Source organism: Oncorhynchus keta, chromosome 14 (assembly GCF_023373465.1).
Source record: "Oncorhynchus keta strain PuntledgeMale-10-30-2019 chromosome 14, Oket_V2, whole genome shotgun sequence".
Lineage (NCBI taxonomy): Eukaryota > Metazoa > Chordata > Actinopteri > Salmoniformes > Salmonidae > Oncorhynchus > Oncorhynchus keta.
The window spans coordinates 27,978,703-28,005,873 of record NC_068434.1 but is presented as its reverse complement, the minus strand read 5'-3'; the positions used below and the strand labels follow the sequence as shown (position 1 = coordinate 28,005,873).

Sequence of the window (27,171 nt, the reverse complement as noted above, 5' to 3'; positions counted from 1 at the left end):
GTAGCCTAGCGTTTAGTGTTGGGACAGTAACCAAAAGGTTGCTTGTTTGAATGCCTGAGCTGGCAAGGTAGAAAAATCTGCTGTTCTGCCCTTTAGCAAGGCTGCTCCCTGGGTGCTGATGATGTGAATGTTGATTAAGGCAGCCCCCTGCAGCTCTCTGATTCAGAGGGGTTGCGTTAAATGTAGAAGACACATTTCAGTTGAATTAATTCAGTTGTCCAATTGACGAGGTATTCCCCTTCCCTTCTCTTCCTCCTCCTTCTCTCTGTTAGTTTCCAAACATGGTTTGCATTGATTTATTCTCATGCACCAATTAAAAGTAAATTTGTGAGCATTAGAGTAAGCCATGCTGGGAACCTTGTACCACAGCAATCTGTTCATTAACTCACTGAGAGTTTATGCGTACAGTGTGTGTGTGTGTCCGTGCCTACGTTTTTGTCTGTGAGTGTGTTTATCTGAGATTCCCATCACGTGCAGTGCATTCATTCTCTGTTCTCAGGCTAAATCCTCATGTTGTTGGAACAGTGTCAGTAGCCTTTGCTGCCACACAATGCTTATATTTTACAAACTCCTTGCCCCCATGGCTGTAGAGGGGTCATTGACCCTGGGAGTGTTGAGAGGAGGAGAGGAAGCCACTGGTGTAAATAACACTGGGCTGTGATGGCTGTGAAAAAGGCCTGGACACTTCACAAAATACCAAGTGTCACTGCATGCCCAGCTCTTCCTCCCCATGTAGCCTACTGCCTGCTGACTTAGTAGTAGTGGAGCTCTGACTGCTTCTGTGTGCCAAAGCCACTATTTACACTACATGACAAAAACGTAAATTGGAAAGCACATCTTTAAATATACACAACATGACCAAAAGTACACCTGCTCATCGAACATCTCATTCGAAAATCAAGGGCAATAATATGGAGTTTGTCCCCCTTTGCTGCTATAACAGCCTCCACTCTTCTGGGAAGGCTTTCCACCAGATGTTGGAACATTGCTGTGGGGACATGCTTCCATTCAGCCACAAGAACATTAGTGAGGTCGGGCACTGATGTTGGGCGATTAGGCCTGGCTCGCAGTCGGCGTTCCAATTCATCCAAAAGGTGTTCAATGGGGTTGAGGTCAGGGCACTGTGCAGCCCAGTCAAGTTCTTCCACACCGATCTCGACAAACCATTTCTGTATGGACGCTTTGTGTACTGGGGCATTGTCATGCTGAAACAGGAAAGGGCCTTCGGCAAACTTTACAGTTGGCACTATGCATTTGGGCAGGTATCGTTCTCCTGGCATCCACCACAACGATTCATTTGTCAGACTGCCTGATGGTGATGCGTGATTCATCATTCCAGAGAACCCGTTTCCACTGCTCCAGAGTCCAGCGAGCTTTACACCACTCCAGCCAACGCTTGGCATTGCCCATAGTGATGTTAGGCTTGTGTGCGGCTGCTTGGTCATGGCAACCGACGACAGACAATTTTTACCGGCTACGCGCTTCAGCACTAAGTGCTCCCGTTCTGTAAACTTGTGTGATCTACCACTTTGCGGCTGAGCCGTTGTTTCTCTTAGACGGTTCCACTTCACAATAACAGCACTTGACCGGGACAGCTCTAGCAGGGCAGAAATTTGACAAACTGACTTGTTGGAAAGGTGGCATCCTATGATGGGGCCACATTGAAAGTCACTGAGCTCTTCAGTAAGGCCATTCTACTGCCAATGTTTGTCTATGGAGATGGTGTGCTTTATTTTATACACCTGTCAGCAACTGTTGTTGCTGGAATAGCCAATATGCACAAATTTGAAGCAATGTCCACATACATTTTGTATATGTATAGTATACTGTAGGTATGAAAGTGGATATGGATGGACCTCACTCCATCCTTCATTGTCCATCACAGGGTTTGTGGAATGAGTCGACTCTCCTCTTCCCTCAACAGCTGATCTTCTTGTGGAACATCATTATCTCCAGGGAGCACATCTGGAGCTTTCAATAGGCCTTCCATTTACAACCAATTTCCTCCACGTACAGAACTATTTATTCCACCTATTTTCAAAAGTAAGAACGGATGAAAAATTGAGTGAGGAAAGAAAAAGGGGGGAAAACAAGTGTGAGGGTAAATCAGTCTCCTGCCTCAGGCGACATCCCGGCATTATCACGCCGTCACAGCTTAGTGGAGGCCTGGTCGTGTGTGTGTTGAGACTGAGAGGTGGTGTTGTGCTGTAAATGATAGGCATGTTTACCCGTACGCACACGTTTGCCTGCAGATTAGCCTGTGCCTGCCGTAGGAATCAGTGGAAACACACTCCTCTCCTGCAGGATGGGAGCCTCTCTTTTCTTGAGCTGAGCTCCTCTGCCTGCTCTCTCTCTCTTTTTCTGTTTATTTTGATTTTTTTAATCAGTTCATCTCGAACAGGGTGACACTTTTAGGTGGGAAGATACTGCCATATACAGGATAGATGAGCAGTTGAACTAATCCTCTATGTAAATTAGTAACTGTACAAATTACGGTCTAACTGCCATCCAAGTCAATGATTTCCTCTTGGAATAGTTGAGGCAAGGAGTTAGAGCCATCTAAGTTCTTGGTTAAGGTAATCTTACGGAGATACAGGAAAGCAATGGTGCCTCTGAGTTGAATTGAATGGAATACCTTGGATGGAGCAAAAGTGGAAATGTTTTGCAAGTGTCTTAGTTATGTATGAGTATTATTAACTTACCATTCATAGTTATCTCTCTGCTTCTCTCTTTGTTGTGTGTTCCCCATCTTCATCTCTGTTTTGTCTACCCCCTCTTTCTCTGTCTCTCTCTGTCCCCGACTGTCATCAATGTACAATTAGGAGACATATTTGTGAGGAAACCACAGATCCACACAACATGATAGCAGGCATATGAATTCTCAATATGGGTTTGTAATGCTTCCTTTTTGCACATAGCTCAGCATGTTGACACAAAGGGTGGTGTAATTGTCACACATATATGCATACAAATCTATTTTCCTCTCTCCTGTATGGGCACTCAGGAGAGCGATGGCACAACATACAATCTCTGCTGTGTGATTCTGAAATGCAAAGCCAATGAAACATGTTCCCTCTGTGAGGTGGAATGTTCGACCACTGAGGGGATGTTGTAGACCATGGGTGTCAAACTCTGGCCCGTGGGCCAAATTTGGCCCGCGGGTTAATTATATTTGGCCCGCGAGACAATACCAAATTACTACTAGAGCTGGCCCGCCGGTATTATACAGCACATTCACCACTAATACTACGAATACCATAATGCTCTGCTGTTTTCGCGCGCCAATCAGGACAGGACCCAGAAACGCTCTCTCCTCTGTGACAGTAGTCATAGCAACATAGACGCTACAACTGTCAGCGAGCTAACCCTTCCCAAAAATGGCGAAAAGAAAGGCAGAAAACAGGAGCTTTCTGGACAAGTGGGAGGCAGAATATCTGTTTACATATGTAAAAGACAAACCTGTTTGTCTTGTTTGTGGAGTCAACGTGGCTGTAAGTAAGGAGTACAACATTAGACGACACTATGAAACGAAACACCATGATAAATACAAGGACCTGGACATGACTCAAAGGAGCCAGAAAGTAGAGGAGATGAAAAGAAGTTTGGTTTCACAACAGAATATGTTTAAAAAAGCCACATCACAAAGCGAGGCTGCTGTAAAGGCTAGTTATATAGTGGCAGCAGAGATCGCAAAATCAGCCCGGCCCTTTAATGAGGGATAGTTCATGAAAAAGTGCATGATGAAGGTTTGTGACCTCGTATGCCCAGAGAAAAAACAAGCATTTTCAAACATGAGCCTGAGCAGGAACACAGTAGCTGATCGCACATGTGATCTTGCCACCAATCTGTATGACCAGCTGATGGAAAAGGGAAAAGATTTTGTTGCGTTCTCCGTCGCTGTGGATGAGAGCTGCGACGCATCTGATACTGCTCAGCTGTCAGTCTTCATCCGTGGAGTGGACTCAAATCTGTGTGTTACGGAGGAGCTATTAGGATTCAAATCAATGCATGGCACAACCACAGGAAAGGAAATCTTTGAGGAGGTTTCCAAATGTGTAACTGAAATAAAGCTGCCGTGGGATAAACTCGTTGAATTAACGACAGATGGTGCGCCAGCGATGTGCGGTAAAAAGAGTGGACTGGTGGGCATGGTTCGGGAGAAGATGCGGGAAGAGAACTGTGCAGGTGAGCTAACTGTTTACCACTGCATCATACATCAGGAAGCACTGTGTGCCAAAGCCCTAAAGATGGAACATGTTATGACCACAGTAACACAGGTAGTTAACTTTATAAGAGCCAAAGGTCTAAATCACCGCCAGTTTAAATCTTTTCTGGAGGAGTGTGGTTCGGAATACGCAGACCTGCCGTATCACACAGAGGTGAGATGGCTAAGCAGAGGAAAAGTACTGAACAGATGTTTCGAGCTGCGTGAGGAAATATGTCAATTCCTGGAAACCAAAGGGAAGGATACAGCAGAGCTCCGGGAGCAAAAGTTCCTGTGTGAGCTGGCCTTTCTCTGTGACATCTCGAGCCATCTCGATGCGCTGAACCTGCAGCTTCAGGGGTGGGGGCGCATCATCACAGACATGTACGCTGCAGTGAGGGCCTTCAAAACTAAACTGTGCCTGTGGGAGAATCAGATGCTGTAAGGAAACCCTTGCCATTTTCCCTGCTGCCAATCCATAAAAGCGCAGATCTCTACCGCCGTGTTCCCATGCGCACAGTTTGCTGAAAAACTCAGTGTTCTCGCCGCTGAGTTTAGCCGGCGATTTGCCGACTTCGATGCCCAGAAATGCAAGTTTGAACTGCTTAGTAATCCCTTCGCAGTTGATGTGGAAAATGCACCAACCAACATCCAAATGGAGCTGATTGAACTCCAGTGCAACGACACGCTGAAGTCAAAGTATGATGCTGTGGGCGCCGCACAGTTTCCACGGTTCATCCCTGACACAATGCCTCAGCTCCGCACCCAAGCTGCTCAGATGCTCTCCATGTTCGGCAGCACTTATCTATGCGAGCAACTTTTCTCCTCGATGAAGATGACCAAAACAACTCACAGGAGACGTCTGACTGATGAACATCTTCGCTCGATACTGAGGATTTCTTCAGCTCAGAGCTTGAGCCCAGACATTGATGAACTAGCATCCAAGAAGAGATGCCAGGTATCTGGCTTGGGCACATCAGATTAGACCAGTGTGCAATAATTAACGTTTTCTTTATGCACTTTTTCTTGCTACAAGGCATGGGCTTGAATGGTTGATTGATTTATTATCATTTTATTTGTAAAATTATTAGCCAGTGGAAAAAGTTGATTTTGGTATTTAAATCAGAAGGCTGCAAATAGAAAAGAGGCATACAATTTTTATTTAAATTTTATTTATTTAATAAATGAATGCCATTTATGTGTTTTTTCATTTGAAATTCGATTTTGCATGTCTCCACTATTAAATTATATATGGTATGGGTAATAAGCGATGCTTGTTCCATATTCAATGTTAAAGCAAAACTTGTTTGGGTCCATATTAAAAGGTTAATTTGTTCAATGTTGGCCCGTGACTTTGTTCAGGTTTTACATTTTGGCCCACTGGGTATTTGAGTTTGACACCCCTGTTGTAGACACTTGCGGTCCATGGTATAAAGGTACAGTAGGCTACATGGGCCAGGGAGCCACAAGTTCACTGCTATGCACCATAGTCACATTGCAGCCCGTTCTTTTTTTACTGAGCCACTTCAGGTCATCTGCCATCCCAGTCTGCCATGCCCCTGTCAGTATGGCTACAATGATAAAATACATGAGGTTATGTAATAGATGCAAATATGGCCTATACTATGGGTGGGGAATTCTAAATGCCTTCTTATCATTCATGTTGACATTGTGATGGTTAAAATGGATGCTAGATGAATAATTCATGAGAGATTAAAAGTGGGGGCTGATATGGCTGATAAAACGACTGTCCTGGGAGATAATGTGTTTACACTGATTTCCTAAGGTGTGCTGTTGTGTGTGCTGTTGACAGCCTCTCTGAGGCTAGGCTGTTTACTGTGAGACTTCATATTTATTCATATTTATAGAAGTATAAAATGTGTGACAAAATGTTGGATTTATTGTAATCCTATTAACATTTTATTATGACTAAAAACTGCTTACCAATAACATATACTGCAGTTTCCAGATGGTAGTTACTGTTGTCTCTGATAGTGGTCCTATAGCAGCTGTTTCCCTTCCCTGTTGAATGCCAGAGATGAGCGGCACGACAGATCGATTTAACTAGCAGCAGAGTGCACAGTCATGCTTTGACTGCAAATGTAACAGGGTTGGTTATGTTTCCACTTGGTACTGCAGAAATATGTATTCCTATTGGTTGGTTGAGTTTTACATATTATACAATTGGTTATGCTTGCAGAAAGGGGACGCGAAGTCACTTTTTCCCAGTCTATTGACATGCAAGCGGTAGGTCACTTTCAGAAATAGCGGAATCTATTTACGTATATTTACAGTGTGTACGAGTTAACTATGTACATTTCCTGATATATACTGTACATATACAGTTGAAGTCGGAAGTTTACATACACTTAAGTTGGAGTCATTAAAACTCGTTTTTCAACCACTCCACAAATTTTGGCCAAGTCGGATAGGACATCTGCCTTGTGTATGACACATGTAATCTTTCCAACAATTGTTTACAGACAGATGATTTCACTCCTAGAGATGAACATACTTTGATGTGAAAAGTGTAAATCAATCCCAGAACAACAGCAAAGGACCTTGTGAAGATGCTGGAGGAAACAAGTAAAACTAGTCCTATTTCGACATAACCTGAAAGGCCATTCAGCAAGGAGCCACTGCTCCAAAAGCGCCATAAAAAAAGCCAGACTATGGTTTGCAACTGCACATTGGGACAAAGATTGTACTTTTTGGAGAAATGTCCTCTGATATGATTAAATAAAAATAGAACTGTTTGGCCATAATGACCATCATTATGTTTGGAGGGAAAAGGTGGAGGCTTGCAAGCCGAAGAACACCATCACAACAGTGAAGCACGGGGGTGGCAGCATCATGTTGTGGGGGTGCTTTGCTGCAGGAGGGACTGGTGCACTTCACAAAATAGATGGCATCTTGAGAAAGGACAATTATGTGGATATATTGAAGCAACATCTCAAGACATCAGTCAGTAAGTTAAAGCTTGGTCGCAAATGGTTCTTCCAAATGGACAATGACCCCAAGCATACTTCCAAAGTTGTGGCAAAATGGCTTAAGGACAACAAAGTCAAGGTTTTGGAGTGGCCATCACAAAGCCCTGACCTCAATCCTATAGAAAATGTGTTGGCCAAACTGAAAAAGCTTGTGCGAGCAAGGAGCCCTAAAAACCTGGCTCAGTTACACCAGCTGTCTGGAGGAATGGGCCAAAATTCACCCAACTTATTGTGAGAAGCATGTGGAAGGCAAATTTTTACCAGGATTAAATGTCAGGAATTGTGAAAAACTGAGTTTAAATGTATTTGGCTAAGGTATATGTAAACTTCTGACTTTAACTGTATGTGTGTATGGTACATATTAGATATTGGGGGCATCCTTGGATGTACTTTTGCATGTTATTTCTGTAAGACCAAGTTAGAGAGCATGCTACAATTGTAATGGTCGCATTAGCTCTCTGCTAATTCACAGTTATTTCCATGCTAACAGACAAAGGACGAATCGACAGTCATCAATATACTGTTGTCTCGCACATCTAATGTGCTTCCTTGCTTATGTCTGTTATCAGAATAAACACCAATCAACTGGGACTGCTGGCTGGGTATTCCTTTCTTTAAAAAGACAGAGCAAAGGAGTTACGATCAAATTTGTTAGAGTGGTGCCGAGATCAGGCTTTTTGTCTTTTCTGGACATCTGTTACACAAACGCACACACACTGTGAACTCTTTAGCCATCGGATGGGAGAGGGCAGACGATACTGTATCTGTCACACTACAGTGGCCCACAGTGAACTGAACAAGAGAACTGACTAGACATGCACGCCCATGTAATAGACATGTACATCCTCCTGTTCTCATCCTCATGTTCTCGTCCTCCTGTTCTCGTCCTCCTGTTCTCGTCCTCCTGTTCTCGTCCTCCTGTTCTCGTCCTCCTGTTCGCGTCCTCCTAGATCTATCCTCTGCCTTCGACAGCGGGAACTATCAGATCCTCCTTTCCACCCTCTCAGGGCTGTGCTTCTCAGTTTCTGCACAATGCTGGATTGCATCCTACCTGGCAGGTTGCTCCTACCAGTTGACGTGGAGAGGATCTTTGTCTGCACCATGAGCTCTCACTACTGGTGTCCCGCAAGGCTCGGTTCTAGGCCCTCTCCTCTTTTCTCTATACACCAAGTCGCTCTGCTCTGTCATATCCTCACATGGTTTTATCCAATCATTGCTATGCAATTGACACTCAATCACTTTTCTCCTTCTCCCCTTTTGACACCCAGGTGTCGACACATCTCTGCATGCCTGGCGGACATCTCAGCTTGGATGTCGGCCCACCACCTCAAGCTCCACCTTGGCCTGCCTTCTCCAAGACTTCTCCATCACGGTTGACAACTCCACAGTGTCCCTCCCAGAGTGCTAAGAATCTTGGCGTGACCCTGGACAACACCCTGTCATTCTCTCGCTACTGCAGGTTCATGCTGGGCAACATCCGTAGAGTACGACTGTTCCGCACAGAGGAAGAGGTGCAGGTCCTAATTCAGGCACTTGTCATCTCCTGTCTACTGCTGGGCTGCCTGCTTGTGCCATCAACCCCCTGCAACTTATCCAGAATGCCGTAGCCCGCCTGGTGTTCAACCGTCCCAAGTTCTCTCATGTCACCCCACTCCTCCGCACACTCCATTGGCTTCCAATCAAATCTTGCATCCACTACAAGACAATGGTAATGACCGTGGGAACTGCCCCTCCCTACCTTAAGACTAGGATCAAACCCTACACCCAAACCTGAGCGCTCCGTTCTGCCACCTCTGGTCTATCACCTCTGACTCTTGGCCCTCCCACCCCTACTGGACTCAGCTCCCACCCAGCCCAGTCAAAGCCCACTCACCCCAATGGTGGAACGAGCTCTCCCTAACGTCAGGACAGTGGAGTCCTTGCCCATCTTACGAAAATGTCTGAAACCCATCCTTTTCAAAGAGTATCTTAAATAAATCCCATGGCGCCCCCCCTAAAACCCTACTACCAATGACTTTGCTGATAACTACATTATTGAGGAAAAATGTACTTGGTACGACTGTGATATGTGGTTGTTTCACCTAGCTATCTTACGATGAATGCACTAATTGCAAGTCACTCTCGATAAGAATGTCTGCTAAATTAGTTAAAATGTCAAATGTAAACACTCATTAATGTAAAGTATGTGTGCTGAATGAGACATCTGCATTCCAGAAACCTGCAAGCTCTACGTACCAAATATATTATTTACCAACATCTCAGTTGGTCTCAGACAACCCTTTAACAACCTCCATGTAATGCTGAACAAAGCATCTGTCTTGGTGGGTCTCATAGTGCGTGATGTTTGTTCTGTTTACTATCCAAAGAGAAGAATTGGGTGAACATCCGTATGTTTCAGTGTTGCACATTACTACAGTATAATGAGCTGTTTTTTTCAGTCTGGGCCAAGAGAGTGTGTAAATGGGTTTCATGTTGTTTTGTATTCCAGGTAAGAGTGTGTGAATGACCAGATGTTGTTGTGTAGTTCAGGGTAAGTGTGTGTGTTAATGGCTGGATGTTGTTGTGTATTCCAGGGCAGGTGGCGGCGGCAGGGTAGCCTAGTGGTTAGAGCGTTGGACTAGTAACCGAAAGGTTACACAATCGAATCCCCGAGCTGACAAGGTACAAATCTGTCGTTCTGCCCCTGAACAAGGCAGTTAACCCACTGTTCCTAGGCTGTCATTGAAAATAGGAATTTGTTCTTACTGACTTGCCTCGTTAAATAAATAAAGAGTGTGTTATGTGTACATGCGTGTTAATGGCCTGATGTTTTGGTGGTCTGGGTACATCCCAACAGTCTTTTTGATAGTGTCAGCTGCTTCTGAGGCGTTTCAGCTCAGCTTCCATTAGCCACGAGCCACAAACCATCGCAAACCACCATCCCCCCCTGTTGTCCCCCAGCAGTCCCCCTGATGACAAACTCACTTTGTCCACTCCCTGCTGAGCTGTCTCATTCACCCACACTGTGTTGGAGGGGGTGGACCAGTGTAACAGTGAAACATGGCCTCCTGCATGCAGCGCCTAGCCTGGTGATGGAGGATGCAGATGGGCCTCAGCAGAGTAATGGAGGGAAACGATGAGCAACAGAGTGCCATCCCTCTCCAACGGCCTGTGCTGCATCATGGAGCCAGGCAGAGCGGAGCGAGGGAGAGGGGAGCGAGAGGCCCAGGAGCATGCAGGGGACTGCCGGGTGGAGACCACTGTAGCGCAGCTTCCAACTTATTTGATTTCCTCTGAAGATGTTTGTTTCCTTCACTGCTCCACTGAGGGACAGTGCTTAATTCCTAGTTATCTCATCATTATTTATTGAGGGAACCCTCCAAGGAGACAGAGTGTGGCTTCTGCAGTCGATCAGGGTCTGAATGAGGAGGTAGAGTGTAAGGCAAGGGTGTAACCTGGTGGTGGGGGGCCTGATGTTATTCTAAAATGGTGTTAGAATTGAGAGTGGACTATAGTAACTTTCTGATGGCCTCAGGATTAGCAGTGTCCACTTTGTTATGTTCAGCTCCATTTTGATTTGCTATGCTGACAGATTTGTGAAGTAGCATATTGTGACTCTCATGCAGTATCTGAGAGTATTGTTAATGAAGTATTGGCATTTGAAAACATTTAAAAACGCATGACATTTCCTCTTCAGTTGATGAGGGTATTATATTTTCTTTATTAATTTGTTACTGTGCATTATTTGGTATTCGGGACATTCAATTTGGCACATAGCTCAATACGTTCAAAGAAAATATATTCCCTGACGGGTTGGACCCAACAAGTAAAGATATAGAATAAGCCCCCACCTTTAATTTCTGTGAAAATGTCTGCTCACAGCTTTCCTTTGTTCAGAGTAACACCCAATTTCTGCATTTGTGACCGATGTGAAATGGCTAGCTAGTTAGCGGTGGTGCGCGCTAATAGTGTTTCAGTCGGTAACGTCACTCGCTCTGAGACCTAGAAGTAGTTGTTCCCTTTGCTCTGCAAGGGCCGTGGCTTTTGTTGGGTGATGGGTAACGATGCTTCGTGATTGACTGTGGTTGATGTGTGCAGAGGGTCCCTGGTTCGAGCCCAGCTTGGGGCAAGGAGAGGGACGGAAGCTACACTGTTACACATTCATATTCTGTCTCAGACTGTCCTATGACTTCACTGGCTATTTGGGTGTTGATTCCCAATAGTACAGAGAGTGCTACTACATCCATTAGTGTTGCTTTGTGAGAGGGAGATGTACAAGGAGAGATAGAAAACGACGGATAAAAATGACTATTCACTATTCAGTCTGTATGCTGTTAGTGAATTGGCTGAGCTTCTTTAAATTTTGCCACGTTTTCCAATTTTCTTGATTTCATGTTTCATAAGAACATCGCAGATAGATATTTCCTTTAGATTAGTTGTGCCAGCACTCCATTTCAGCACCATGACAATCCCAAGCTCACCCTCACACTGCCACAGTACACCACTCATTGGCAATAAGACCAATGTGTCACACCTAATGAGTCTCTCAGGAGTTGCTTTCATATTCATAGTCTATTTGTATGTTATGAGTATTCACTCCCTCCCCAGCTATCAAACACATGAAAAGCACATTTGCCATAATTCTGTTCTAAATGCTATATGTCAGTTTAAAAGTTTAGAAAAGTTGAAAAGCTCCAGTATTTGAAGTGGTGTATCCACATGGGGAGTGTTAGATGACCAACATTAGAGGAACTCTGATGGGCCTACAGAGCTGCAGGAGGTTCCTCAACTGGATGCAAGGCCATATTGAACATTAAGTCAATAAAGGGACTTTTACTTCAGTCAATGTACTCAATGTACTACACACTACACTCCCAGCTTCGACATGGTTGGGGAGGTTAATGCCCTGTATTCCTAAGTGCTGGATTCAGTCGAGTACAGAACATTCTCAAATCCAATGTCTGGATGGGAAACTACTGAGAGACATCATGTTTATTCAAGTGAGGAGAAACAAGAACCATGTCCCCTTTGCTCTCTGCCTCCTCCTGGAAAATAAAGAGAGAGAGTGAGTGAGTGAGGCCTTAGAACATACCTCTACTGTATTTAATATCTCTAAAGTGTGTGAGAAGCGAGAGCCATCTTAGATGAGTGTGTTTACCTGGAACATTATCTTAAATACTTCATACCCGCATTCTGGGTATGGCATTCAGTGTGTTTGCTTCATTTGAAGCCCTGAAATTTAATCTGAAGCGCCCTTCTCTTTTTCGTATGATCCTGTCACATTAGGTCTATCTGTCTGGCTTTATTATTTTTCATCCAAAGGGAGCTTGCTCAAACAAACATCCAAGACAAAGAACAAGCTGGTCAAGAGAGCTCAAATCTCTAGAAAGTAACACGCAGCCATGCATTCTGAGTGACCATTAGCCCTGGACTGTATCCCCAATCTTGTAGAGAGTGGAACCACACCATCTGTGCTGCTGTCTTATTATGCTCCAATCATTGTTCCTGTAATACGCTAATTAGGTTTCACATCAAAGTATTTATTTTGACTGGCCAGTGAGGGTTTTGTCATTGCATATATGTCTGGTGATAGAAAATGTTTCTTATTGCTGTTGTGGCAGAGGGCAGCTGGCATGGATTTGAGCTATACAGAGTCTCAGGACACAGTGAGACATCAGAACTCAAAATATATGTTTGTTTTACTCCAAAGTTTGTAAACAAAGTAAATATTAACCCTATATAGTCCCAAAACATGGTTAAAACTATAATCTTTACATTTTGGATGGTCATTCCTTCCGTCCATAGCTCTCTCTGTGTGGTGTTGAGAAGGTGTTTGGTGTTGGAAGATGTGTGGTGTTGGGCAGGTGTTTGGTGTTGGAAAGGTGTTTGGTGTTGGAAGATGTTTAGTGTTGGGAAGGTGTGTGGTATTGGGAAGGTGTTTAGTGTTGGGAGGGTGTGTGGTATTGGGAAGGTGTTTGGTGTTGGGAGGGTGTAGCAGGACACAAATGGTTATTCCTGAGTGCACCATACTGGCCTCAGCGTGATTAATAATGTAAAGAAAGGCAATCTTTTCCGTTTCTTTCCATCATTTCCCCTCAGAAACCCGACTGCTCTACAGTATGTGCAGTGAATGGACTAATAACATTTCATTTGTAGATTTTCCCTGTGAACATTATCCCTTTTTGCAGTATTTTCTGCCAAGGACATAGGCCTACTTTAATTTGCTGCAGTCACTGAACACATTTCATTATATCCTTTGTAGATTCAGAAAATGTTTGTTATTATAATCATTACTGGAGGATAATAGACATTGTATCTAGTATACACATGGAAACAACTTGTATAGTCCCTGTGCCAGGGACAAAGACTTTTGTTAATCTACTTCAATAATACATGTTGAAGCAAAACATATCATGGTTTTACTGTAAACAATGTTATTTCTACCATTATATGTACACACAGTGATACAGTTTTTTATTGAACTGAAGAACAGCAGTTACACCACAAAACAGAGATAAAAATGTACGCCTGTCCACAATTTTCCTCTTCTATAAGGATACATCTGTTAGTCACATAATTGGCTGGAACGTGACAGAGTTTGAGTAATTATTTCATAGGAAGAAAATAACAGACAGCTGAGACACATTTGGGATTTGTGGAAACCATCTGATCCTTTGTGTATTTCTATGGCGAAGACGACATGGTCTGTTGGGCCTCAGCTGTTCGGAGCAGGTTCAGCTGGATACATACAATGATTCAGTGAATTAAAGATCTGTTTCATTTAACCACATGTTTAACCAACCCATGCTGCACTGTGTTCTCTCTCATCCTGAGTTTCTGTGTGTTTTTTCCTCTTCCCCAGGGTCAAGTTGAAAGAGGGCATGGTGTTTCTGGGTGCCCGGCCCAGCAACCCCACCCTGTGGATGGTGAGCCAGGATGTGAGGAGCGAGGGGCACAGGGTGGTCACCCTCCATTGCCGCAGGAAAGAGTCCAGCTACGGGCAAAGGTCAGTCAGGAGCACCTGGATCTCCCCACGGTGTCCTATTGGACATCACTGGTATACTGTACACACAACCATCTACAACCTTCCCCTATAGGACCGAAGTCTGCCTTATAACTCTTGACTCTAAATATCACAGTGTTGGCTTGAGTAAACCCAGCTAACACATAACGTTCTGAGAACCATATGTTTCTTAGTTCTTGGTGAGAGCATGGTTGTCCTATGATTATTTTGCATACAACCTTCCCAAAACCTTCTGGGAATGGTGCAGGATAGTTGCTTGACTTTTAAATATATTCAGCACATTTAAGGAACTTGACAAAATAATTTTCTTGGTATTTCATTACTTTAACAGAAGGTTTAGTCAGAAGAATAGTTTAAACATGGTTACATGAGCGTTCTCCAACTGCTTTGACATTGGGAATGTTCTCAAATAGTTCAGAGAATGTTAAGAAACCGCGTTCTTCTGTGGGAATTTCAGTACTTCAGCATAACGTTTCTTATAGGTTTCGTCATGATTCTACTTAAAGTCACGTTCTCAAATTGTTCCAAGAACATTAAGATTTTTTTTTGTTGAAAAACCACAAGAAAACTTTAACAACGTTGAGAGCAGTTCTATGATTGTTATTTAAAAACATATATTCCTTTCTCAGAATGTTCAGAAAACGTTTCATAAAAAACACAAGAAAACTTTAGTAATGTTCAGAGAACATTCTAAGAATGTTGATTAAATACATGTACATTCTGTTCTCAGTGTCAACAAAACTCTCTATCCTCTATCTTGTTAAGTGTGTTCAGGTGTTGGCCTCTCCCACTAATTGGCAACACCTGATCTTAATGAATGCTTGTTTCCTTTGAGATGGGGTCTGTTTGAATAGACTAAAATGAACAGCATTGCATGCGTATAAAAACAAGGCATACTAGCTCCATCCTGATGCCCGATTGGGTAGAGAACAGAAGATTATAGGTTCTAATCTTACTGATGTCATGTCAGAATACAATGTACATTTGTTTGCATGATTAATGGTTAAGGAAATGAATTTATGTGGGTCCTATCTGCCCTTTGAATTCCAAAATGTTAACCCAAAATAAGCTATCAGTGTTAGTAAAATTTGTATTGAAACATTCAGTGAAAGTTAAGGAAGTTATTCAAAAACCTCAAAATAACCTATTCTTTCCATTCTCAGTGTTAATTAAGCCTCCCAGGAAAGCTTTCAAGGAACCAAAGTAAAACATTATCAGAACCTCCCTGCAACCTAAAAATAAACATTTCCAAAACAATTTTCACTTCTGTTCTCAGAATGTTTTAAAGACAATCAGTTTTACCGGTCAGGAAACTTATGGCTTCATTCACAGAACCAATGGGAGAACCATGGGAAACCAACAATGTACGTTCCCACAACTTCCAAGCAACCAAATGTGGTGATGCCTATGCCCGTTTTTTATTATATATTTTTATTTAACCTTAATCTAACTAGGCAAGTCAATTAAGAACAAATACTTATTTACAATGACGGGCTGGCAAGAGTTAAACGGCCTCCTGTGGGGACGGGGGCTGAGATTAAAAATAAAAACAAACAATGTAAGACCAAACAGACAACACAGACAGAAGACACTTGCAACAGCACAAATACAACAGCAAACAAACAGTGCATGTGTGTGTGTGCAGGCATGTGTGTGGTGTGTGTAAAGTAAAACAACATGCTTCCTTACAAAAGGCAACGCAAACTAGAATGAACTACATGTCTCAACAACCTGTTCATCTATTTGTCCTTTGAACTCATATCGTGGAAATTCAAATCAATAATGAGGAGAGACAAGGTCAATCACCAATCAGGATATTAACTATATTAAAAATCTATCGATAAGGGAGCAGGTCAATAAAACACACACATACAAGGTGAATCGATTGAGTGCTCCAATAATAAACAAGTTTTTTTTATAGAAACCCAAGAACTGCTTAGTCATGGTTGGTTCCACCCCACCCCAGCAGATCAAGGCATCATAAGCTTCCTTGTTTTGTTCTTGTGGCCAGGTGTAACAGGTCATAGCGCACAAACAAGTGATAACTGCAGTTCCGTTTACTCCTTTCTCTACCAAGCTAGCCTCTGTTCTCTTCCACCCCCCTCCTGTGGTCACTTCTCAGAGACTCTTTGTCTTATGTCGTCTTATGTCGTGTGACCAGGTTGCTCAGAAACAAAGAGAAATTGAAACTATACAGGTCTATCTGTTCCTCAAGCTTATCTCCATCCCATGTCCCTGACCACATGGCTAGACCAGCTGCAGGGAGTGAGTGGTGTAGAGATTAACCATCCTTTCTCAGAAGCACAGCATTGGCACTAAAGAAATGTCACTACTATTGTTAAGCATATTCATTGTTAACTATTAACTATTATTAAACAAATCAGTTAAATACGTTTATTATTTCTCTCATACTCCTCCAGGGACACCAGGTCGGGGAGTTTTCGGTCGGCTTGTAGGGAATTCCAATTTTCAGGACTGTTAGCATAAAACAAGATTGAGAGCAGAGTTTGTATGTGTTTTTTATTTCGAGCTAGAAGAGAGGATACATAAAACGGCAGTTTTCCTAAAATGGCCTTATAAATAAGAATGTAACCGTGTTTGAGCCTGCATTTTGCTAGTGATGTCCACCTGACAGCACCATGTCCAATATAGTATGCTCTCTTTTGATTAGCATACTAATTCCCCCAAACTGAAATAGCCTTAAAGTTGTTTGGTAATTTCCTATCTGTATTATGTACTTAAATGTATCTAGTAAATAGGAAACAGATTCCCAGGATGTGAAAAAGGTGACTGCTGTGTTAATTAAGCTGGAATGCGGTGTAACGTCTGTCGTCGGAATGAGACCAAAGCGCAGCGTGGCGAGTGTTCATGAAATGTATCTACAAGAAACACTCAAACAAAAATAACAAATTCAGAAACGAAAGTGAACATTTCCGTCAGGCACAGACACTAAACAGAAAATAAGATCCCACCAAAACCCAAACGGAAAATCACAACTTATATATGATTCCCAATCAGAGACAACGATAGACAAAACAACAAAGAAATAGAAAACAGATTTTCCCACCCGAGTCACACCCTGACCGAACCAAACATAGAGAATAAATAAAGATCTCTAAGATCAGGGCGTGACATGCCGGCCCTTTGTGTGTTCTAATGGTTTTCTTCTATGGATCAGAAAGTTGGGTTAATAAATCTAACTTTTTAGTGACGTGTAATTATACGGATTAGCGAATGATTGGGAGGTTGGAAAGCTCTGATTATTAAGTTCATCAGCATCATTCTACTCTACTTATTTTTAAAGAAAAGAGAAGACTTTAGAGTTTGACCCTGTCACCTTCAATTCAAAGTATGCTCTGTGGTTGTTTGAATTTAGCCTTTTAAACTAATTCTAATATATTTTTTCCAGTATTCTTGCTTAAATTCTTGTTAAACAATTCCTCCCACAAAAAGTATTAGGGCAGTAACCATCCATTGATTACTTTAGTTAGTTCAATGCAGAGCTGTGTGTTCAAAAGAAGTAAAAGAGTGATTGCTATTCCAACCTCAGAGTCTAGAGACGTTGAATGTTTAGGTCTGTTGTATAATTCATCTTGATATCATAAACCAGGGAGGTACCCCTACATGGTCCTTAGCAGTACTACAACACTGATTATTAAGCATCATGTACAACATAAAAGAAAACATCCAGGCAAACAAGTCTGGCACAGTCAACCTGGCACTCAGGTCTTCTACTTCTCTTGCCTCATCTCCCTGATATAATGCTCAGTGTACTCTCAGCGCTCTGTCTCAGCAGCACCAGGTTGTGCCGAGTCTCTCTCACATGAGTGTGTAGTGAAGTCAGTTTCATTGATTGAAGTGAGGGAGTCAGAGACAAGAGCGAGCATGTTTTGTCTAATCCCTGACTGTCCTGTTGGGCCATGTTGGATGGACCACTGCTCCCTAATCCCCCAGCTGTCCCAAGTCACTCCATAGGCACAAGAAGCCCAGCCGTGGCTATAATATACAATTATGCTTTATTTTTGCATTGCCTCTCCACCCCTTTCCCACTCCCAGTCTTTTCATTGGAGCCCTTTGGAGGGATTAGATACAGCCATCTCATCTGTTGAGCTGTCTTTCAATTTATCAGCCTCACACTGACTGCAATATTTCTCTATCCCGTTCTCTCTTTTCAAACTAGCACAATGAGTGGATGTGAGTACTGTCGGTCAATCTGCTGTAGCTGCAGCTTTTTTACCAGGGGGAATTTTATTATCCACTTTATTACCTGTTTTTTCACTAGTACCTTTAACCTTGTGTATATGATGTATTTTATAACCAGTACATGGGCAGTGCAGCAGGCATATTGTTCCTGCTATGTATTAAAGGGAATACTATAGGTGACTTGGACGAGACACACAATCTGGAGTGGTGGCAATTCCATTGAATTGGCTTAAAATCTGCAGCAGATAGCCTATCCACACCCAGCTCTACTGTATAGGCCTACTGTAGCTGTTGTACTGTACTATAGTCGTACAGTGCCTTCAGAAAGAATTGACACTCCTTGACTTTTTCCACATTTTGTTGTGTTACTGCTTGAATTTAAAATCTATTACATAATTTTTTTTCTGAAATGCTGAAATGTCTTGAAATAATAAGTATTCAACCCCTTTGTTATGGCATGCCTAAATAAGTTCAGGAGTAAACATTTGCTTAACAAGTCACATAATAAGTTGCATGGACTCACTCTCTGTGCAATAATGGTGTTTAACAAGATTTTTTGAATGACTACCTCATCTCTGTACCCCACACATACATTTATCTGTAAGGTCCCTCAGTCCAAACAGTGAATTTCAAACACAGATTCAACCACAAAGAACAGCAAGGTTTTCCATTACCTTGCACAGAAGGGCACCTATTTGTAGATGTGTACGAATAAAAAAGCAGATATTGAATATCCCTTTGAGCATGGTGAAGTTATTAATTACACTTTGGATGGGGTATCAATACACCCAGTCACTACAAAGATACAGACGTCCTTCCTAACTCAGTTGCAGAGAGGAAGGAAACCGCTCAGGGATTTCTTGAGGCCAATGGTGACTTTAAAACAGTTGCTGAGTTTAAGGGCTGTGATAGGAGAACGGAGGATGGATCAACAACATTGTAGTTACTCTACAATATTAAGCTAATTGAGAGAGGGAAAAGAAGGGAGCCTGTACAGAATAAAAAATATTCCCCCTTTTCAAAAAGGCACTATAGTAATACTGCAAAAAGTGGGGCAAAGCAATTAACTTTTTGTCCTGAATACAAAGTGTTATGTTTGGGGCAAATCCAATATAACACATTACTGAGTACCACTCTCCATATTTTCAAGAATAGTGTTGACAGCATCATATTATGGGTATGCTTGTTAATCATTAAGGACTGGGGTGTTTTGCAGGATAAAAAATAAATGGAATGGAATGGAGCTAAGCACAGGCAAAACCCTAGAGGAAAACTGGGTTTAGTCTGCTTTCCACCAGACACTGGGAGATGAATTCACATTTCAACAGGACAATAACCTAAAACACAAGGCCAAATTTACACTGGGGTTGCTTACCAAGAAGACGGTGAATATTCCTGAATTGCAAGATCTGAATGGTTTGTCTAGCAATGATCAACCAATTTGACAAAGAATAATGGGGAAATGTTGCACAATCCATGTGTGGAAAGCTCTTAGAGACTTACCCAGAAAGACTCACAGCTGTAATCACTGCCAAAGGTGCTACTACAAAGTATCAACTCATGAGTGTGAATACTTATGTAAATGAAATATTTCTATATTTCATTTTCAATAAATGTGCAAAAATGTCAAAAAACATGTTTTCACTTTGTCATTTTGGGATATTGTTTAATCCATTTTGAATTCAGGCTCTAACACAACAAAATGTGGAATAAGTAAATACTTTCTGAAGGCACTGTGCTGTCTGTCATACTAGCTTGCTTTCTATTTCCACAAGGCCACCACAGCTGTAAAATGCCCACTTCACACATCTCATTCAATGGAATATTTTCAAAACCAGAATGACTATAGTGATACATTGTTCATTGTTATTGGATTGCACTCCAGAACTCCAACTCTGCCAGAAAAAAAAGTGACATTAATATTTGTTCTAATAGACAGAATCTGACTTTATTCGCCAGGACACAACTGCTTACTCAACACAATAAAGTGCCAACTTCTACCCGCCTTGCATGTTATGAGAAAACACACGCTTTGAAATAGTGTGCTTTTTCAGTTACAGATTTATTTTCTCCCTAATACAGTACTACTGTACAGGAGGATCAGAATAAGCTCCTATAGAAACGCACAGATATCAGCTAAAAGAGCACTCTGGGAGATTGGAAATTCACTTGCAGTGGCACTAAAGAAAAGCAGCACATTTAAAACAACAGCAGCCCTGCTTCCTCAGCATGTCATAATAACCCAGTCTAAGTGGGCCCTTATCTCCTCAGTAAAAGTGCCTTGTCTGGCCCAAGTTAATGAAGACTGTCTCAGTCCAGATGGATATCCCCTCGGTGGCCATTGGGAGAGACCTCATGTAGAGCAGAAGCGGGCTCTTTAGAGAACTAGTTCAGTCATTGTAGCCAATTCCCAGGCCTCAGTGAAGAGATACTGTCACACAGACTGAGATTGAAACACACTGTAAGTGTCAATTCATCCCAAAGGTATTCGATGAGGTTGAGGTCAGGGCTCTGTGCAGGCCAGTCAAGTTCTCCCACACCGATCTCGACAAACCATTTCTGTATGGACCTCACTTTGTGCATGGGAGATTGTCATGCTCAAACAGGAAAGGGCCTTCGCCAAACTGTTGCCACAAAGTTTGAATCATCTAGAATCTTTGGGCTAGGCGTGCTGCTAGCAACCCACCCCGACAACATCCGGTGAAATTGCAGAGCGCGAAATTCTAAATACAAAATTCGTAATATTAAACATCCATGAAAATACAAGTGTCTAACATCGTTTAAAAGCTTAACTTCTTGTTAATCCAGACACTTTTTCAGATTTCAAAAGGCTTTACGGCAAAAGCACACCATGCAATTATCTGAGGACAGTGCCCCGCATACAAAAGCATTAAACATTTTCCAAACAAGCAGAGGCGTCACTCACGAAAGTCAGAAATTTCGATAAAATAAATCACCTACCTTTGAAGATCTTCCTCTGTTTGCAATCCCAAGGGCCCCAGCTATATAACAAATGGTTGTTTTGTTCGATAAAGTACTTCTTTATATTCCAAAAAGTCCGTTTGATTCAGTAATCCACCGGTTTCCCTCGTTCAAAATGCATACAAATGAATCCCAAAAGTTACCAATAAACTTCGTCCAAACAAGTCAAACAACGTTTCTAATCAATCGTCAGGTACCCTAATATGTAAATAAACGCTAAAATTTAAGACGGAGAATAGTATGTTCATTACCGGAGATAAATAACGAAGTGAGCACCCTCATCCACGCGCGCCACAATACTACAGTCGAAATGGGAGGCACTTAGAAAAACTAAAAATTCCAGCTCATTTTTCAAAAAACAAGCCTGAAACTCTTACTAAAGACTGTTAACATCTACTGGAAGCCCCAGGAACTGAAATCTGGGAGGTATTCTATTGATTTCCCATTGACAGCCATTACAATGAGTGGTGAGCTCAAAAATAAAAATGGATGGATGGATTCTCCTCGGGTTTTCGCCTGCCATATCAGTTCTGTTATACTCCCAGACATTATTTTAATAGTTTTGGAAACTTTAGATTGTTTTCTATCCAATGCTACCATATGCATACAATTATATGCATATCCTAGCTTCTGGGCCTGAGTAACAGGCCGTTTACTTTGGGCACCTCAGTAATCCAAACCTCCGAATACTGCCCCCTTAGCCCTAAGATGTCATTGTATGCCCGAAAAATGAAAAACAGCCCCAGACCATTATTCCTCCTCCAGCAAACTTTAGAGTTGGTACTATGTATTTGGGCAGGTAGCGTTCTCCTGGCATCCGTCAAACCCAGATTTGTCTGTTGGACTGCCAGATGATGAACCATGAATCATCACTCCAGAGAACGCATTTCCACAGCTCCAGAGTCCAATGGCGGCGAGCTTTACACCACCCCAGACGATGCTTGGCATTGCGCATGGTGATGTTAGGCTTGAGTGCGGATGCTTGGTCATGGAAACCCATTTCATGAAGTTCCCGACGAACAGTTCTTGTGCTGACATGGCTTGCAGAGGCAGTTTGGAACTCGGTAGTGAGTGTTGCAACCGAGGAAAGATCATTTTTACTCGGTACACGCTTCAGCACTCGGCGGTCCCATTCTGTGAGCTTGTGTGGACTACCACTGTTGCTCCTAGACATTTCCACTTTACACTGACAGCACGTACAGTTGACCAGGGCAGCTCGAGCAGGGCAGAAATATGACAAACTGACTTGTTGGAAAGGTTGCATCCTATGACGGTGCCACGTTGAAAGTCACTGAGCTCTTCATTAAGGCCATTGTCATGTCTGGACTATCATTAAATGTGAAGACTTATTTATATCAAATCAGTTCTCCAGGTTTAATTATTACATGATTAAACTAATCATGTAAACATGAATTAACTAGGAAGTCGGGGCACCACGGAAAATGTTGAGATGTACAGAGTTATCATTTTCCGAATATAACTGTTTAGATACTTTAATATCTGATCAATTCGTTTTATATTCATGAATTATTAATATTATTATCATTACCTCATCAGTTCTCATTAATGAACGTCGCAAACCCTTGGATATCTGCACAAACCCTAGTTTCCGTAATGAATCAGCAATATACAAATTGGCTTAATTGCTTATTTACTAACTAACTAAAGAATCACAGAAAAACATATCAATCGAACAGTAGATATTGGTTACTAACAATGATAGAAAAGTCCCTAGTGGGCAAAGCCTATATGACGGCTTGGTAGACAAAGGAAAGGTGTGGGGATTGAGAAAGAGAGGGAAAGACAAAATGGATTCATTACACACAGTGGATAATTATAACCATTGAAATGCTAATCCTTTGCACATGGCCGCTCACTCAAGAATAATTGCAATCTATATATTTACGCCCGTATGTCGTTGTTGTCTTCTCTGTTGGATTCCGATCCGTCTGCTGGAGAGTCAGTTCATCACAGAGTCTCTGGTTAACTTCCCCAGAAGTCACAATGTACTTTGTGGTTATAGGTGGTTAGAATGGATACTTCAGAGCACCATTTGGAAATGTTCTTATAGAATAGCTGCTTCGGCGGTTGTCGGTATTCTCGTTCTAGACTTACGGAATTTCTAGCTGCAGACTAGTAATTATACGTCTAAGATTTGCTCTTATTCTGTAGTGATCAATAGCCGTGTAACCAAAACTACAGCTGCAGGGTCTCCGATGGCCTATAGAATTGTGGCCATTCCAACGTGGGGACTCTGTCCCAGTGTTCTCTGGCGTATATTTTGTAGGAAGTGGGTTTTCTACTCTGTAGAAAAAGGGGTGGTTCGATGATGTCTGGTCAATGGGGGTGTGGCCACTGACTAGTTAATCTATATATGAAAATTCATACTCTCATTCAGAAGGTTAACATCACATCTTTTCAAAAATAGTTTCCTGTTTAATCACATACGTTTCACATTATTTAGATATAAACCTGACAGCTGGGGAATGTACACTTTAAGAGATACAGTTACAGTTGAAGTCAGAAGTTTAAATACACTTACATTGGAGTCATTAAAACTCATTTTTCAACCACTCCACAAATTTCTTGTTAACAAACTATCGTTTTGGCAAGTTGGTTAGGACATCTACTTTGCGCATGACACAAGACATTTTTCCAACAATTGTTTACAGACAGATTATTTAACTTATAATTCACTATCACAATTCCAGTGGGTCAGAAGTTTACATACATGAAGTTGACTGTGCCTTCAAACAGCTTGGAAAATTCCAGAAAAATATGTCACGGCTTTAGAAGATTCTGATAGGCTTATTGACATAATTTGAGTCAATTGGAGGTGTACCTGTGGATGTATTTTTTAGGCCTACCTTCAAGCTCAGTACCTCTTTGCTTGACATCATGAGAAAATCAAAAGAAATCAGCCAAGACCCCAGAACAGAATTTGTAGACATATCTACATAAGTCTGGATCATCCTTGGGAGAAATGTTCAAATGCCTGAAGGTACCACGTTCATCTGTACAAACAATAGTACGCAAGTATAAACACCATGGGACCATGCAGCTGTCATACTGCTCAGGAAGGAGACGTGTTCTGTCTCTTAGAGATGAATGTACTTTGAGGCGAAAAGTGCAAATCAATCCCAGAACAACAGCAAAAGACCTTGTGAAGATGCTGGAGGATACAGGTACAAAAGTATCTATATCCACAGTAAAACGAGACCTATATCGTCATAACCTGAAGGGCCGCTCAGCAAGGAAGAAGCCACTGCTTCAAAACCGCAATAAAAAAGCCAGACTATGGTTTGCAACTGCACATGGGGACAAAGATTGTACTTTTTGGAGAAATGTCCTCTGGTCTGATGAAACACAAATAGAACTGTTTGGCCATGATGACAATCGTTATGTTTGGAAGATAAAAGGGCGAGGCTTGCAAGCCGAAGAACACCATCCCAACCATGAAGCACGGGGTGGCAGCATCATGTTGTGGGGGTGCTTTGCTGTAGGAGGGACTGGTGCTCTTCACAAAATAGATGGCATCACGAGGGAGGAAACTTATGTGGATATATTGAAGCAACATCTCAAGACATCAGTCAGGAAGTTAAAGCTTGGTCGCAAATGGGTCTTCCAAATGGACAATGATCCCAAGCATACTTCCAAAGTTGTGGCAAAATGGCTTAAGGACAACAAAGTCAAGGTATTGGAAGGTATTAAAATTCACCCAACTTATTGTGGGAAGCTTGTGGAAGGCTACCTGAAATGTTTGACCCAAGTTAAACAATTTAAATGTAATGCTACCAAATACTAATTGAGTGTATGTAAACTTCTGACCCACTGGGAATGTGATGAAAGAAATAAAAGCTGAATTAAATTATTCTCTCTACTATTATTCTGACATTTCACATTCTTAAAATAAATTGGTGATCCTAACTGACCAAAGACGGAGAATTTTTACTTGGATTAAATGTCAGGAATTGTGAAAAACTGAGTTTAAATGTATTTGGCTAAGGTGCATGTAAACTGCTGACATCAACTGTATGTGTTTCCTGTCCTTCATGAGATCACCAAATGAAACACACTCGACATGACTGTCCCTTAAGTGTCCACGGACCATTCCCACATTCTCAACAATTTAAATATGATTTAGTTCTCCCATTTTGGGGATTAGGAGTTTTGAACAAAGAGAAGCTTTTTGTTCTGGTGGACTCTCTCTCTCAAAACTGCATGGCAGTTTCTACCAGGTATTTATGACCTGTCGTAAAGCCATAAAACTTGTGGTGGAGAGAGTGAGAGAAGGGGGAGCCACGATATACAAAGGGCCACGTTGTGACCAGTCTACTGTAAATGTTTGTCTATGGAGATTGCATGGCTGTGTGCTCTATTTTATACACCTGTCAGCAACAGGTGTGGCTGAAATAGCCAAATCCACTAATTTAAACGGATGTCCACATACTTTTGTATATATAGCGTATATGCCATCTCCATCTCCCCTTAAGCCAATATATCCTGTGTGTCTTCGTCAACTCGACTCTGTATCCCAGCAGAAAAGTCCCTACAATACCACTTTAACAACCGTAGGGAATGAGTAGCATACAGTGGGCCTTAATGTAGCAGAAATCAAGGCAGAAAGGAAATGGGTCTATTAGATTAGTCCTGTAGTGGGCTGTTAACATGACTGTCCTAATGATAGCACCCTTAACAATGAAGCTTCCCCATGGCTTTCATTCACATAGAGGAGGCCCATTGGCATTTCCACCAATGCATAATTGTGTCGGCGCTGCTCAATTTATATATTATCCTCTCACAATTGGAATGATGTGTGATCAATTCTGTTATTCTCTGCTGCAGCCCAGTCCCATCAGAACTCTTCACTGCTGGGTTTTTAAGATGTACACATAATGGGAAAGGGACATTCAAATGGGTTGCTATGCAATGAATCAGCCCTCTTTGAGAGAGGGGAGATGAGATGGTGTCTTTGATGTCTTGAATAAGACATCCTTATAAAGGCTCAGAGCCAAACCCAGATGCAGACACGGGAGGCAGATGGTTTGAGTGTTTGAAATGTATTAGTAGTAGGCAAGAGAATGGTCACGGACAGGCAAAATGTCAAACCAGATCAGAGTCCAGGAGGTACAGAGTGGCAGGCAGGCTCGAGGTCAGGGCAGGCAGACTGGTCAGGCAGGCAAGTACAGAGTCCAGAACACAGGCAAGGGTCAAAACCGGGAGGACTAGCAAAAGAGAGAATAGTAAAAGCAGGCAGGCACACAGGAGAAAACCACACTGGTTGACTTGAAACAGACAAGACGAACTGGCACAGAGACACAGGGAACACAGGGAACACAGGGACAAATACACTGGGGAAAATAAGCAACACCTGGAGGGGGTGGAGACAATCACAAGGACAGGTGAAACAGATTAGGGCGTGACAATCCTGGTGATTACACTAATCACTGTAGATTACACCTGAGTAGCACAGTGCTCTTTCTGCTTTTATTACGTGGCCAAGCCAAAGAAACAATCTGGAGATTGAACAAAATGTCCTAGTTTTAGTTGTATAAAGTACTTAAGTAAAAATACTTAAGTAGTATCTGTACTTTACTATTTCTTTTTTTGACAACTTTTACTTCACTACATTCCTAAAGAAAATGATGCACTTTTTACTCCATATATTTTCCCTGACTCCCAAAAGTACTCGTTACATTTTGAAAAGAAAATTGCCCAATTGACGCACTTATCAAGAGAACATCCCTGGTCATCACTACTGCCTCTGATCTGGCAGATTCACAAAATGT

The 27,171-nt window shown here is 42.1% G+C and overlaps 1 protein-coding gene across 1 annotated transcript in view; it reads left to right on the top strand.

Annotated features, from left to right (window-relative positions):
- LOC118393138 (transmembrane protein 132C-like) overlaps nucleotides 1-27,171 on the top strand; it is a 220,518-nt gene that overhangs the window by 86,229 nt on the left and 107,118 nt on the right. Inside the window, exon 3 of the mRNA XM_052461454.1 lies at nucleotides 14,036-14,179. Within this exon, the coding sequence (XP_052317414.1) occupies nucleotides 14,036-14,179 (144 nt within the window). The remainder of the gene's footprint in view (nucleotides 1-14,035; nucleotides 14,180-27,171) is intronic.